At 53.6% G+C, this 13,899-nt stretch overlaps 1 protein-coding gene across 2 annotated transcripts in view; it reads left to right on the top strand.

Annotated features, from left to right (window-relative positions):
* The window catches only part of LOC106574446 (Rho guanine nucleotide exchange factor (GEF) 10), a 106,497-nt gene that overhangs the window by 62,179 nt on the left and 30,419 nt on the right, over nt 1–13,899 (top strand). For both annotated transcript variants that reach the window (XM_014150370.3, XM_014150449.3), the window contains one exon: nt 12,382–12,509. In XM_014150370.3, the coding sequence (XP_014005845.3) occupies nt 12,382–12,509 (128 nt within the window). The remainder of the gene's footprint in view (nt 1–12,381; nt 12,510–13,899) is intronic.

Raw genomic sequence — 13,899 nt, forward strand, 5'->3', positions numbered from 1 at the left:
TCTGTCTGAGAGTGGTGGGGGAGCAGAGAACAGGTCAGAGGCACACAGAGAGACATGTTTCTGTCTGAGAGTGGTGGGGGAGCAGAGAACAGGTCAGAGGCACACAGAGAGACGTATTTCTGTCTGTCTGAGAGTGGTGGGGAGCAGAGAACAGGTCAGAGGCACACAGAGAGATGTGTTTCTGTCTGAGAGTGGTGGGTAGCAGAGAACAGGTCAGAGGCACACAGAGAGATGTGTTTCTGTCTGTCTGAAAGTGGTGGGGGAGCAGAGAACAGGTCAGAGGCACACAGAGAGACATGTTTCTGTCTGAGAGTGGTGGGGGAGCAGAGAACAGGTCAGAGGCACACAGAGAGACGTGTTTCTGTCTGTCTGAGAGTGGTGGGGGAGCAGAGAACAGGTCAGAGGCACACAGAGAGACATGTTTCTGTCTGAAAGTGGTGGGGGAGCAGAGAACAGGCCAGAGGCACACAGAGAGATGTGTTTCTGTCTGTCTGAGAGTGGTGGGGGAGCAGAGAACAGGTCAGAGGCACACAGAGAGACATGTTTCTGTCTGAGAGTGGTGGGGGAGCAGAGAACAGGTCAGAGGCACACAGAGAGACATGTTTCTGTCTGAAAGTGGTGGGGGAGCAGAGAACAGGCCAGAGGCACACAGAGAGATGTGTTTCTGTCTGAGAGTGGTGGGGAGCAGAGAACAGGTCAGAGGCACACAGAGAGACATGTTTCTGTCTGTCTGAGAGTGGTGGGGGAGCAGAGAACAGGTCAGAGGCACACAGAGAGACATGTTTCTGTCTGAGAGTGGTGGGGGAGCAGAGAACAGGTCAGAGGCACACAGAGAGACGTATTTCTGTCTGTCTGAGAGTGGTGGGGAGCAGAGAACAGGTCAGAGGCACACAGAGAGATGTGTTTCTGTCTGAGAGTGGTGGGTAGCAGAGAACAGGTCAGAGGCACACAGAGAGATGTGTTTCTGTCTGTCTGAAAGTGGTGGGGGAGCAGAGAACAGGTCAGAGGCACACAGAGAGACATGTTTCTGTCTGAGAGTGGTGGAGAGCAGAGAACAGGTCAGAGGCACACAGAGAGATGTGTTTCTGTCTGAGAGTGGTGGGGGAGCAGAGAACAGGTCAGAGGCACACAGAGAGACATGTTTCTGTCTGAGAGTGGTGGGGAGCAGAGAACAGGCCAGAGGCACACAGAGAGACATGTTTCTGTCTGTTTGAGAGTGGTGGGGGAGCAGAGAACAGGTCAGACGCACACAGAGAGACGTGTTTCTGTCTGTCTGAGAGTGGTGGGGGAGCAGAGAACAGGTCAGAGGCACACAGAGAGACGTGTTTCTGTCTGAGAGTGGTGGGGGAGCAGAGAACAGGTCAGAGGCACACAGAGAGACATGTTTCTGTCTGAAAGTGGTGGGGGAGCAGAGAACAGGCCAGAGGCACACAGAGAGATGTGTTTCTGTCTGAGAGTGGTGGGGAGCAGAGAACAGGTCAGAGGCACACAGAGAGACATGTTTCTGTCTGTCTGAGAGTGGTGGGGGAGCAGAGAACAGGTCAGAGGCACACAGAGAGACATGTTTCTGTCTGAGAGTGGTGGGGGAGCAGAGAACAGGTCAGAGGCACACAGAGAGACGTATTTCTGTCTGTCTGAGAGTGGTGGGGAGCAGAGAACAGGTCAGAGGCACACAGAGAGATGTGTTTCTGTCTGAGAGTGGTGGGTAGCAGAGAACAGGTCAGAGGCACACAGAGAGACATGTTTCTGTCTGAGAGTGGTGGGGGAGCAGAGAACAGGTCAGAGGCACACAGAGAGACGTATTTCTGTCTGTCTGAGAGTGGTGGGGAGCAGAGAACAGGTCAGAGGCACACAGAGAGATGTGTTTCTGTCTGAGAGTGGTGGGGGAGCAGAGAACAGGCCAGAGGCACACAGAGAGACATGTTTCTGTCTGAAAGTGGTGGGGGAGCAGAGAACAGGTCAGAGGCACACAGAGAGACGTGTTTCTGTCTGTCTGAGAGTGGTGGGGGAGCAGAGAACAGGTCAGAGGCACACAGAGAGACATGTTTCTGTCTGAAAGTGGTGGGGGAGCAGAGAACAGGCCAGAGGCACACAGAGAGATGTGTTTCTGTCTGTCTGAGAGTGGTGGGGGAGCAGAGAACAGGTCAGAGGCACACAGAGAGACATGTTTCTGTCTGAGAGTGGTGGGGGAGCAGAGAACAGGTCAGAGGCACACAGAGAGACATGTTTCTGTCTGAAAGTGGTGGGGGAGCAGAGAACAGGCCAGAGGCACACAGAGAGATGTGTTTCTGTCTGAGAGTGGTGGGGAGCAGAGAACAGGTCAGAGGCACACAGAGAGACATGTTTCTGTCTGAGAGTGGTGGGGGAGCAGAGAACAGGTCAGAGGCACACAGAGAGACATGTTTCTGTCTGAAAGTGGTGGGGGAGCAGAGAACAGGCCAGAGGCACACAGAGAGATGTGTTTCTGTCTGAGAGTGGTGGGGAGCAGAGAACAGGTCAGAGGCACACAGAGAGACATGTTTCTGTCTGTCTGAGAGTGGTGGGGGAGCAGAGAACAGGTCAGAGGCACACAGAGAGACATGTTTCTGTCTGAGAGTGGTGGGGGAGCAGAGAACAGGTCAGAGGCACACAGAGAGACGTATTTCTGTCTGTCTGAGAGTGGTGGGGAGCAGAGAACAGGTCAGAGGCACACAGAGAGATGTGTTTCTGTCTGAGAGTGGTGGGTAGCAGAGAACAGGTCAGAGGCACACAGAGAGATGTGTTTCTGTCTGTCTGAAAGTGGTGGGGGAGCAGAGAACAGGTCAGAGGCACACAGAGAGACATGTTTCTGTCTGAGAGTGGTGGGGGAGCAGAGAACAGGTCAGAGGCACACAGAGAGACGTGTTTCTGTCTGTCTGAGAGTGGTGGGGGAGCAGAGAACAGGTCAGAGGCACACAGAGAGACATGTTTCTGTCTGTCTGAGAGTGGTGGGGGAGCAGAGAACAGGCCAGAGGCACACAGAGAGATGTGTTTCTGTCTGTCTGAGAGTGGTGGGGGAGCAGAGAACAGGTCAGAGGCACACAGAGAGACATGTTTCTGTCTGAGAGTGGTGGGGGAGCAGAGAACAGGTCAGAGGCACACAGAGAGACATGTTTCTGTCTGAAAGTGGTGGGGGAGCAGAGAACAGGCCAGAGGCACACAGAGAGATGTGTTTCTGTCTGAGAGTGGTGGGGAGCAGAGAACAGGTCAGAGGCACACAGAGAGACATGTTTCTGTCTGTCTGAGAGTGGTGGGGGAGCAGAGAACAGGTCAGAGGCACACAGAGAGACATGTTTCTGTCTGAGAGTGGTGGGGGAGCAGAGAACAGGTCAGAGGCACACAGAGAGACGTATTTCTGTCTGTCTGAGAGTGGTGGGGAGCAGAGAACAGGTCAGAGGCACACAGAGAGATGTGTTTCTGTCTGAGAGTGGTGGGTAGCAGAGAACAGGTCAGAGGCACACAGAGAGATGTGTTTCTGTCTGTCTGAAAGTGGTGGGGGAGCAGAGAACAGGTCAGAGGCACACAGAGAGACATGTTTCTGTCTGAGAGTGGTGGAGAGCAGAGAACAGGTCAGAGGCACACAGAGAGATGTGTTTCTGTCTGAGAGTGGTGGGGGAGCAGAGAACAGGTCAGAGGCACACAGAGAGACATGTTTCTGTCTGAGAGTGGTGGGGAGCAGAGAACAGGCCAGAGGCACACAGAGAGACATGTTTCTGTCTGTTTGAGAGTGGTGGGGGAGCAGAGAACAGGTCAGACGCACACAGAGAGACGTGTTTCTGTCTGTCTGAGAGTGGTGGGGGAGCAGAGAACAGGTCAGAGGCACACAGAGAGACGTGTTTCTGTCTGAGAGTGGTGGGGGAGCAGAGAACAGGTCAGAGGCACACAGAGAGACATGTTTCTGTCTGAAAGTGGTGGGGGAGCAGAGAACAGGCCAGAGGCACACAGAGAGATGTGTTTCTGTCTGAGAGTGGTGGGGAGCAGAGAACAGGTCAGAGGCACACAGAGAGACATGTTTCTGTCTGTCTGAGAGTGGTGGGGGAGCAGAGAACAGGTCAGAGGCACACAGAGAGACATGTTTCTGTCTGAGAGTGGTGGGGGAGCAGAGAACAGGTCAGAGGCACACAGAGAGACGTATTTCTGTCTGTCTGAGAGTGGTGGGGAGCAGAGAACAGGTCAGAGGCACACAGAGAGATGTGTTTCTGTCTGAGAGTGGTGGGTAGCAGAGAACAGGTCAGAGGCACACAGAGAGACATGTTTCTGTCTGAGAGTGGTGGGGGAGCAGAGAACAGGTCAGAGGCACACAGAGAGACGTATTTCTGTCTGTCTGAGAGTGGTGGGGAGCAGAGAACAGGTCAGAGGCACACAGAGAGATGTGTTTCTGTCTGAGAGTGGTGGGGGAGCAGAGAACAGGCCAGAGGCACACAGAGAGACATGTTTCTGTCTGAAAGTGGTGGGGGAGCAGAGAACAGGTCAGAGGCACACAGAGAGACGTGTTTCTGTCTGTCTGAGAGTGGTGGGGGAGCAGAGAACAGGTCAGAGGCACACAGAGAGACATGTTTCTGTCTGAAAGTGGTGGGGGAGCAGAGAACAGGCCAGAGGCACACAGAGAGATGTGTTTCTGTCTGTCTGAGAGTGGTGGGGGAGCAGAGAACAGGTCAGAGGCACACAGAGAGACATGTTTCTGTCTGAGAGTGGTGGGGGAGCAGAGAACAGGTCAGAGGCACACAGAGAGACATGTTTCTGTCTGAAAGTGGTGGGGGAGCAGAGAACAGGCCAGAGGCACACAGAGAGATGTGTTTCTGTCTGAGAGTGGTGGGGAGCAGAGAACAGGTCAGAGGCACACAGAGAGACATGTTTCTGTCTGTCTGAGAGTGGTGGGGGAGCAGAGAACAGGTCAGAGGCACACAGAGAGACATGTTTCTGTCTGAGAGTGGTGGGGGAGCAGAGAACAGGTCAGAGGCACACAGAGAGACGTATTTCTGTCTGTCTGAGAGTGGTGGGGAGCAGAGAACAGGTCAGAGGCACACAGAGAGATGTGTTTCTGTCTGAGAGTGGTGGGTAGCAGAGAACAGGTCAGAGGCACACAGAGAGATGTGTTTCTGTCTGTCTGAAAGTGGTGGGGGAGCAGAGAACAGGTCAGAGGCACACAGAGAGACATGTTTCTGTCTGAGAGTGGTGGAGAGCAGAGAACAGGTCAGAGGCACACAGAGAGATGTGTTTCTGTCTGAGAGTGGTGGGGGAGCAGAGAACAGGTCAGAGGCACACAGAGAGACATGTTTCTGTCTGAGAGTGGTGGGGAGCAGAGAACAGGCCAGAGGCACACAGAGAGACATGTTTCTGTCTGTTTGAGAGTGGTGGGGGAGCAGAGAACAGGTCAGACGCACACAGAGAGACGTGTTTCTGTCTGTCTGAGAGTGGTGGGGGAGCAGAGAACAGGTCAGAGGCACACAGAGAGACGTGTTTCTGTCTGAGAGTGGTGGGGGAGCAGAGAACAGGTCAGAGGCACACAGAGAGACATGTTTCTGTCTGTCTGAGAGTGGTGGGGGAGCAGAGAACAGGTCAGAGGCACACAGAGAGACGTGTTTCTGTCTGAGAGTGGTGGGGAGCAGAGAACAGGTCAGAGGCACACAGAGAGACATGTTTCTGTCTGAGAGTGGTGGGGGAGCAGAGAACAGGCCAGAGGCACACAGAGAGACGTGTTTCTGTCTGAGAGTGGTGGGGAGCAGAGAACAGGTCAGAGGCACACAGAGAGACGTGTTTCTGTCTGAGAGTGGTGGGGAGCAGAGAACAGGTCAGAGGCACACAGAGAGACATGTTTCTGTCTGAGAGTGGTGGGGGAGCAGAGAACAGGCCAGAGGCACACAGAGAGACATGTTTCTGTCTGTCTGAGAGTGGTGGGGAGCAGAGAACAGGTCAGAGGCACACAGAGAGACATGTTTCTGTCTGTCTGAGAGTGGTGGGGGAGCAGAGAACAGGTCAGAGGCACACAGAGAGACATGTTTCTGTCTGAGAGTGGTGGGGGAGCAGAGAACAGGTCAGAGGCACACAGAGAGACGTATTTCTGTCTGTCTGAGAGTGGTGGGGAGCAGTGAACAGGTCAGAGGCACACAGAGAGACGTATTTCTGTCTGTCTGAGAGTGGTGGGGAGCAGAGAACAGGTCAGAGGCACACAGAGAGATGTGTTTCTGTCTGAGAGTGGTGGGGGAGCAGAGAACAGGTCAGAGGCACACAGAGAGACGTGTTTCTGTCTGTCTGAGAGTGGTGGGGAGCAGAGAACAGGTCAGAGGCACACAGAGATACGTGTTTCTGTCTGAGAGTGGTGGGGAGCAGAGAACAGGTCAGAGGCACACAGAGAGACATGTTTATGTCTGTCTGAGAGTGGTGGGGAGCAGAGAACAGGTCAGAGGCACACAGAGAGACATGTTTCTGTCTGTTTGAGAGTGGTGGGGGAGCAGAGAACAGGTCAGAGGCACACAGAGAGACGTGTTTCTGTCTGTCTGAGAGTGGTGGGGGAGCAGAGAACAGGTCAGAGGCACACAGGGAGACATGTTTCTGTCTGAGAGTGGTGGGGGAGCAGAGAACAGGTCAGAGGCACACAGAGAGACATGTTTCTGTCTGTCTGAGAGTGGTGGGGGAGCAGAGAACAGGTCAGAGGCACACAGAGAGACATGTTTATGTCTGTCTGAGAGTGGTGGAGAGCAGAGAACAGGTCAGAGGCACACAGAGAGATGTGTTTCTGTCTGAGAGTGGTGGGGGAGCAGAGAACAGGTCAGAGGCACACAGAGAGACATGTTTCTGTCTGAGAGTGGTGGGGAGCAGAGAACAGGCCAGAGGCACACAGAGAGACATGTTTCTGTCTGTTTGAGAGTGGTGGGGGAGCAGAGAACAGGTCAGAGGCACACAGAGAGACGTGTTTCTGTCTGTCTGAGAGTGGTGGGGGAGCAGAGAACAGGTCAGAGGCACACAGAGAGACGTGTTTCTGTCTGAGAGTGGTGGGGAGCAGAGAACAGGTCAGAGGCACACAGAGAGACATGTTTCTGTCTGTCTGAGAGTGGTGGGGAGCATAGAACAGGTCAGAGGCACACAGAGAGACATGTTTCTGTCTGAGAGTGGTGGGGAGCAGAGAACAGGTCAGAGGCACACAGAGAGACGTGTTTCTGTCTGAGAGTGGTGGGGAGCAGAGAACAGGTCAGAGGCACACAGAGAGACATGTTTCTGTCTGAGAGTGGTGGGGGAGCAGAGAACAGGCCAGAGGCACACAGAGAGACATGTTTCTGTCTGAAAGTGGTGGGGGAGCAGAGAACAGGTCAGAGGCACACAGAGAGACGTGTTTATGTCTGTCTGAGAGTGGTGGGGGAGCAGAGAACAGGTCAGAGGCACACAGAGAGACATGTTTCTGTCTGAAAGTGGTGGGGGAGCAGAGAACAGGCCAGAGGCACACAGAGAGATGTGTTTCTGTCTGTCTGAGAGTGGTGGGGGAGCAAAGAACAGGTCAGAGGCACACAGAGAGACATGTTTCTGTCTGAGAGTGGTGGGGGAGCAGAGAACAGGTCAGAGGCACACAGAGAGACATGTTTCTGTCTGTCTGAGAGTGGTGGGGGAGCAGAGAACAGGTCAGAGGCACACAGAGAGACGTGTTTCTGTCTGTCTGAGAGTGGTGGGGGAGCAGAGAACAGGCCAGAGGCACACAGAGAGATGTGTTTCTGTCTGAGAGTGGTGGGGGAGCAGAGAACAGGTCAGAGGCACACAGAGAGACATGTTTCTGTCTGAGAGTGGTGGGGGAGCAGAGAACAGGTCAGAGGCACACAGAGAGACGTATTTCTGTCTGTCTGAGAGTGGTGGGGAGCAGTGAACAGGTCAGAGGCACACAGAGAGACGTATTTCTGTCTGTCTGAGCGTGGTGGGGAGCAGAGAACAGGTCAGAGGCACACAGAGAGATGTGTTTCTGTCTGAGAGTGGTGGGGGAGCAGAGAACAGGCCAGAGGCACACAGAGAGACATGTTTCTGTCTGAAAGTGGTGGGGGAGCAGAGAACAGGTCAGAGGCACACAGAGAGACGTGTTTCTGTCTGTCTGAGAGTGGTGGGGGAGCAGAGAACAGGTCAGAGGCACACAGAGAGACGTGTTTCTGTCTGAGAGTGGTGGGGAGCAGAGAACAGGTCAGAGGCACACAGAGAGACATGTTTCTGTCTGTCTGAGAGTGGTGGGGAGCAGAGAACAGGTCAGAGGCACACAGAGAGACATGTTTCTGTCTGAGAGTGGTGGGGAGCAGAGAACAGGTCAGAGGCACACAGAGAGACGCGTTTCTGTCTGAGAGTGGTGGGGAGCAGAGAACAGGTCAGAGGCACACAGAGAGACATGTTTCTGTCTGAGAGTGGTGGGGGAGCAGAGAACAGGCCAGAGGCACACAGAGAGACATGTTTCTGTCTGAAAGTGGTGGGGGAGCAGAGAACAGGTCAGAGGCACACAGAGAGACGTGTTTATGTCTGTCTGAGAGTGGTGGGGGAGCAGAGAACAGGTCAGAGGCACACAGAGAGACATGTTTCTGTCTGAAAGTGGTGGGGGAGCAGAGAACAGGCCAGAGGCACACAGAGAGATGTGTTTCTGTCTGTCTGAGAGTGGTGGGGGAGCAAAGAACAGGTCAGAGGCACACAGAGAGACATGTTTCTGTCTGAGAGTGGTGGGGGAGCAGAGAACAGGTCAGAGGCACACAGAGAGACATGTTTCTGTCTGTCTGAGAGTGGTGGGGGAGCAGAGAACAGGTCAGAGGCACACAGAGAGACATGTTTCTGTCTGAAAGTGGTGGGGGAGCAGAGAACAGGCCAGAGGCACACAGAGAGATGTGTTTCTGTCTGAGAGTGGTGGGGGAGCAGAGAACAGGTCAGAGGCACACAGAGAGACATGTTTCTGTCTGAGAGTGGTGGGGGAGCAGAGAACAGGTCAGAGGCACACAGAGAGACGTATTTCTGTCTGTCTGAGAGTGGTGGGGAGCAGTGAACAGGTCAGAGGCACACAGAGAGACGTATTTCTGTCTGTCTGAGAGTGGTGGGGAGCAGAGAACAGGTCAGAGGCACACAGAGAGATGTGTTTCTGTCTGAGAGTGGTGGGGGAGCAGAGAACAGGCCAGAGGCACACAGAGAGACATGTTTCTGTCTGAAAGTGGTGGGGGAGCAGAGAACAGGTCAGAGGCACACAGAGAGACGTGTTTCTGTCTGTCTGAGAGTGGTGGGGGAGCAGAGAACAGGTCAGAGGCACACAGAGAGACATGTTTCTGTCTGAAAGTGGTGGGGGAGCAGAGAACAGGCCAGAGGCACACAGAGAGATGTGTTTCTGTCTGTCTGAGAGTGGTGGGCGAGCAGAGAACAGGTCAGAGGCACACAGAGAGACATGTTTCTGTCTGAGAGTGGTGGGGGAGCAGAGAACAGGTCAGACGCACACAGAGAGACATGTTTCTGTCTGAAAGTGGTGGGGGAGCAGAGAACAGGCCAGAGGCACACAGAGAGATGTGTTTCTGTCTGAGAGTGGTGGGGAGCAGAGAACAGGTCAGAGGCACACAGAGAGACATGTTTCTGTCTGTCTGAGAGTGGTGGGGGAGCAGAGAACAGGTCAGAGGCACACAGAGAGACATGTTTCTGTCTGAGAGTGGTGGGGGAGCAGAGAACAGGTCAGAGGCACACAGAGAGACGTATTTCTGTCTGTCTGAGAGTGGTGGGGAGCAGTGAACAGGTCAGAGGCACACAGAGAGACGTATTTCTGTCTGTCTGAGAGTGGTGGGGAGCAGAGAACAGGTCAGAGGCACACAGAGAGATGTGTTTCTGTCTGAGAGTGGTGGGTAGCAGAGAACAGGTCAGAGGCACACAGAGAGACATGTTTCTGTCTGTCTGAGAGTGGTGGGGGAGCAGAGAACAGGTCAGAGGCACACAGAGAGACGTGTTTCTGTCTGAGAGTGGTGGGGAGCAGAGAACAGGTCAGAGGCACACAGAGAGACATGTTTCTGTCTGAGAGTGGTGGGGGAGCAGAGAACAGGTCAGAGGCACACAGAGAGACATGTTTCTGTCTGAGAGTGGTGGGGAGCAGAGAACAGGCCAGAGGCACACAGAGAGACATGTTTCTGTCTGTTTGAGAGTGGTGGGGGAGCAGAGAACAGGTCAGAGGCACACAGAGAGACGTGTTTCTGTCTGTCTGAGAGTGGTGGGGGAGCAGAGAACAGGTCAGAGGCACACAGAGAGACGTGTTTCTGTCTGAGAGTGGTGGGGGAGCAGAGAACAGGTCAGAGGCACACAGAGAGACATGTTTCTGTCTGTCTGAGAGTGGTGGGGGAGCAGAGAACAGGTCAGAGGCACACAGAGAGACGTGTTTCTGTCTGAGAGTGGTGGGGAGCAGAGAACAGGTCAGAGGCACACAGAGAGACATGTTTCTGTCTGAGAGTGGTGGGGGAGCAGAGAACAGGCCAGAGGCACACAGAGAGACGTGTTTCTGTCTGAGAGTGGTGGGGAGCAGAGAACAGGTCAGAGGCACACAGAGAGACGTGTTTCTGTCTGAGAGTGGTGGGGAGCAGAGAACAGGTCAGAGGCACACAGAGAGACATGTTTGTATCTGAGAGTGGTGGGGGAGCAGAGAACAGGCCAGAGGCACACAGAGAGACATGTTTCTGTCTGTCTGAGAGTGGTGGGGAGCAGAGAACAGGTCAGAGGCACACAGAGAGACATGTTTCTGTCTGTCTGAGAGTGGTGGGGGAGCAGAGAACAGGTCAGAGGCACACAGAGAGACATGTTTCTGTCTGAGAGTGGTGGGGGAGCAGAGAACAGGTCAGAGGCACACAGAGAGACGTATTTCTGTCTGTCTGAGAGTGGTGGGGAGCAGTGAACAGGTCAGAGGCACACAGAGAGACGTATTTCTGTCTGTCTGAGAGTGGTGGGGAGCAGAGAACAGGTCAGAGGCACACAGAGAGATGTGTTTCTGTCTGAGAGTGGTGGGTAGCAGAGAACAGTTCAGAGGCACACAGAGAGACATGTTTCTGTCTGTCTGAGAGTGGTGGGGGAGCAGAGAACAGGTCAGAGGCACACAGAGAGACGTGTTTCTGTCTGAGAGTGGTGGGGAGCAGAGAACAGGTCAGAGGCACACAGAGAGACATGTTTCTGTCTGAGAGTGGTGGGGGAGCAGAGAACAGGTCAGAGGCACACAGAGAGACATGTTTCTGTCTGAGAGTGGTGGGGAGCAGAGAACAGGCCAGAGGCACACAGAGAGACATGTTTCTGTCTGTTTGAGAGTGGTGGGGGAGCAGAGAACAGGTCAGAGGCACACAGAGAGACGTGTTTCTGTCTGTCTGAGAGTGGTGGGGGAGCAGAGAACAGGTCAGAGGCACACAGAGAGACGTGTTTCTGTCTGAGAGTGGTGGGGGAGCAGAGAACAGGTCAGAGGCACACAGAGAGACATGTTTCTGTCTGTCTGAGAGTGGTGGGGGAGCAGAGAACAGGTCAGAGGCACACAGAGAGACGTGTTTCTGTCTGAGAGTGGTGGGGAGCAGAGAACAGGTCAGAGGCACACAGAGAGACATGTTTCTGTCTGAGAGTGGTGGGGGAGCAGAGAACAGGCCAGAGGCACACAGAGAGACGTGTTTCTGTCTGAGAGTGGTGGGGAGCAGAGAACAGGTCAGAGGCACACAGAGAGACGTGTTTCTGTCTGAGAGTGGTGGGGAGCAGAGAACAGGTCAGAGGCACACAGAGAGACATGTTTGTATCTGAGAGTGGTGGGGGAGCAGAGAACAGGCCAGAGGCACACAGAGAGACATGTTTCTGTCTGTCTGAGAGTGGTGGGGAGCAGAGAACAGGTCAGAGGCACACAGAGAGACATGTTTCTGTCTGTCTGAGAGTGGTGGGGGAGCAGAGAACAGGTCAGAGGCACACAGAGAGACATGTTTCTGTCTGAGAGTGGTGGGGGAGCAGAGAACAGGTCAGAGGCACACAGAGAGACGTATTTCTGTCTGTCTGAGAGTGGTGGGGAGCAGTGAACAGGTCAGAGGCACACAGAGAGACGTATTTCTGTCTGTCTGAGAGTGGTGGGGAGCAGAGAACAGGTCAGAGGCACACAGAGAGATGTGTTTCTGTCTGTCTGAGAGTGGTGGGGAGCAGAGAACAGGCACACAGAGAGACATGTGTGTCTCACACACACACAAGACAGAGGGGGCCTTTTGTGGTAAATTTGGAAGAGCTGGTGTGTGGAGTCAATCTCTGCTCGCCCAATGGCATGAATAAAAGCTGTTATAGATTTAGCTTGACATTATGGGGCTATGGTTTAAGCAGTGTCTTGTGTTAATACTTTATCTGACTCTATCTCTGGCTCTTTTCCATCCCTCCCTCCTCTAGAACGTTAACCCTACGGTGGCCCATGACTGGGTGTCAGGTCTGCAGCGTCTCATCCTGAAGAAGGAGGAAGAGATCCGGGCTGCAGACCGTTGTAGGATCCAGCTGCAGCTGCCTGGCAAACCGGACAAGTCAGTGTCTTACACACACCACTGCTGTTTCTCTCACACATACAGTATACCTTACACACACCACTGCTGTTTCTCTCACACATACAGTAGACCTTACACACACCACTGCTGTTTCTCTCACACATACAGTAGACCTTACACACACCACTGCTGTTTCTCTCACACATACAGTAGACCTTACACACACCACTGCTGTTTCTCTCACACATAGACCTCACTCCCACCACACTGCTGTCTCTCTCTCACACATAGACCTCACTCCCACCACACTGCTGTCTCTCTCTCACACATAGACCTCACTCCCACCACACTGCTGTCTCTCTCTCACACATAGACCTCACTCCCACCACACTGCTGTCTCTCTCTCACACATAGATCTCACTCCCACCACACTGTTGTCTCTCTCACACATAGACCTCACTCCCACCACACTGCTGTCTCTCTCACACACATAGACCTCACTCCCACCACACTGCTGTCTCTCTCTCACACATAGACCTCACTTCCACCACACTGCTGTCTTTCTCTCACACATAGACCTCACTCCCACCACACTGCTGTCTCTCTCACACATAGACCTCACTTCCACCACACTGCTGTCTCTCTCTCACACATAGACCTCACTCCCACCACACTGCTGTCTCTCTCACACATAGACCTCACTCCCACCACACTGCTGTCTCTCTCTCACACATAGACCTCACTTCCACCACACTGCTGTCTTTCTCTCACACATAGACCTCACTCCCACCACACTGCTGTCTCTCTCACACATAGACCTCACTTCCACCACACTGCTGTCTCTCTCTCACACATAGACCTCACTTCCACCACACTGCTGTCTTTCTCTCACACATAGACCTCACTCCCACCACACTGCTGTCTCTCTCACACATAGACCTCACTTCCACCACACTGCTGTCTCTCTCTCACACATAGACCTCACTCCCACCACACTGCTGTCTCTCTCTCACACCACACTGCTGTCTCTCTCTCACACATAGACCTCACTCCCACCACACTGCTGTCTCTCTCTCACATAGACCTCACTCCCACCACACTGCTGACTCTCTCTCACACATAGACCTCACTCCCACCACACTGCTGTCTCTCTCTCACACATAGACCTCACTCCCACCACACTGCTGTCTTTCTCTCACACATAGACCTCACTCCCACCACACTGCTGTCTCTCTCTCACACATAGACCTCACTCCCACCACACTGCTGTCTCTCTCACACCACACTGCTGTCTCTCTCTCACACACTAGGTTAGGCCCCTATGTCCTCACTCCCTCACTGTCTCATCTCACCATTCAGGAATGAGCACAGTGTGTTACCGCCACAGTGGTAACAACTTTAACTTTGTTCTAGTCTGATCTCAGGGGTA

This window comes from Salmo salar, chromosome 01 (assembly GCF_965601325.2).
Source record: "Salmo salar chromosome 01, fSalSal1, whole genome shotgun sequence".
NCBI classification, from domain to species: Eukaryota; Metazoa; Chordata; class Actinopteri; order Salmoniformes; family Salmonidae; genus Salmo; species Salmo salar.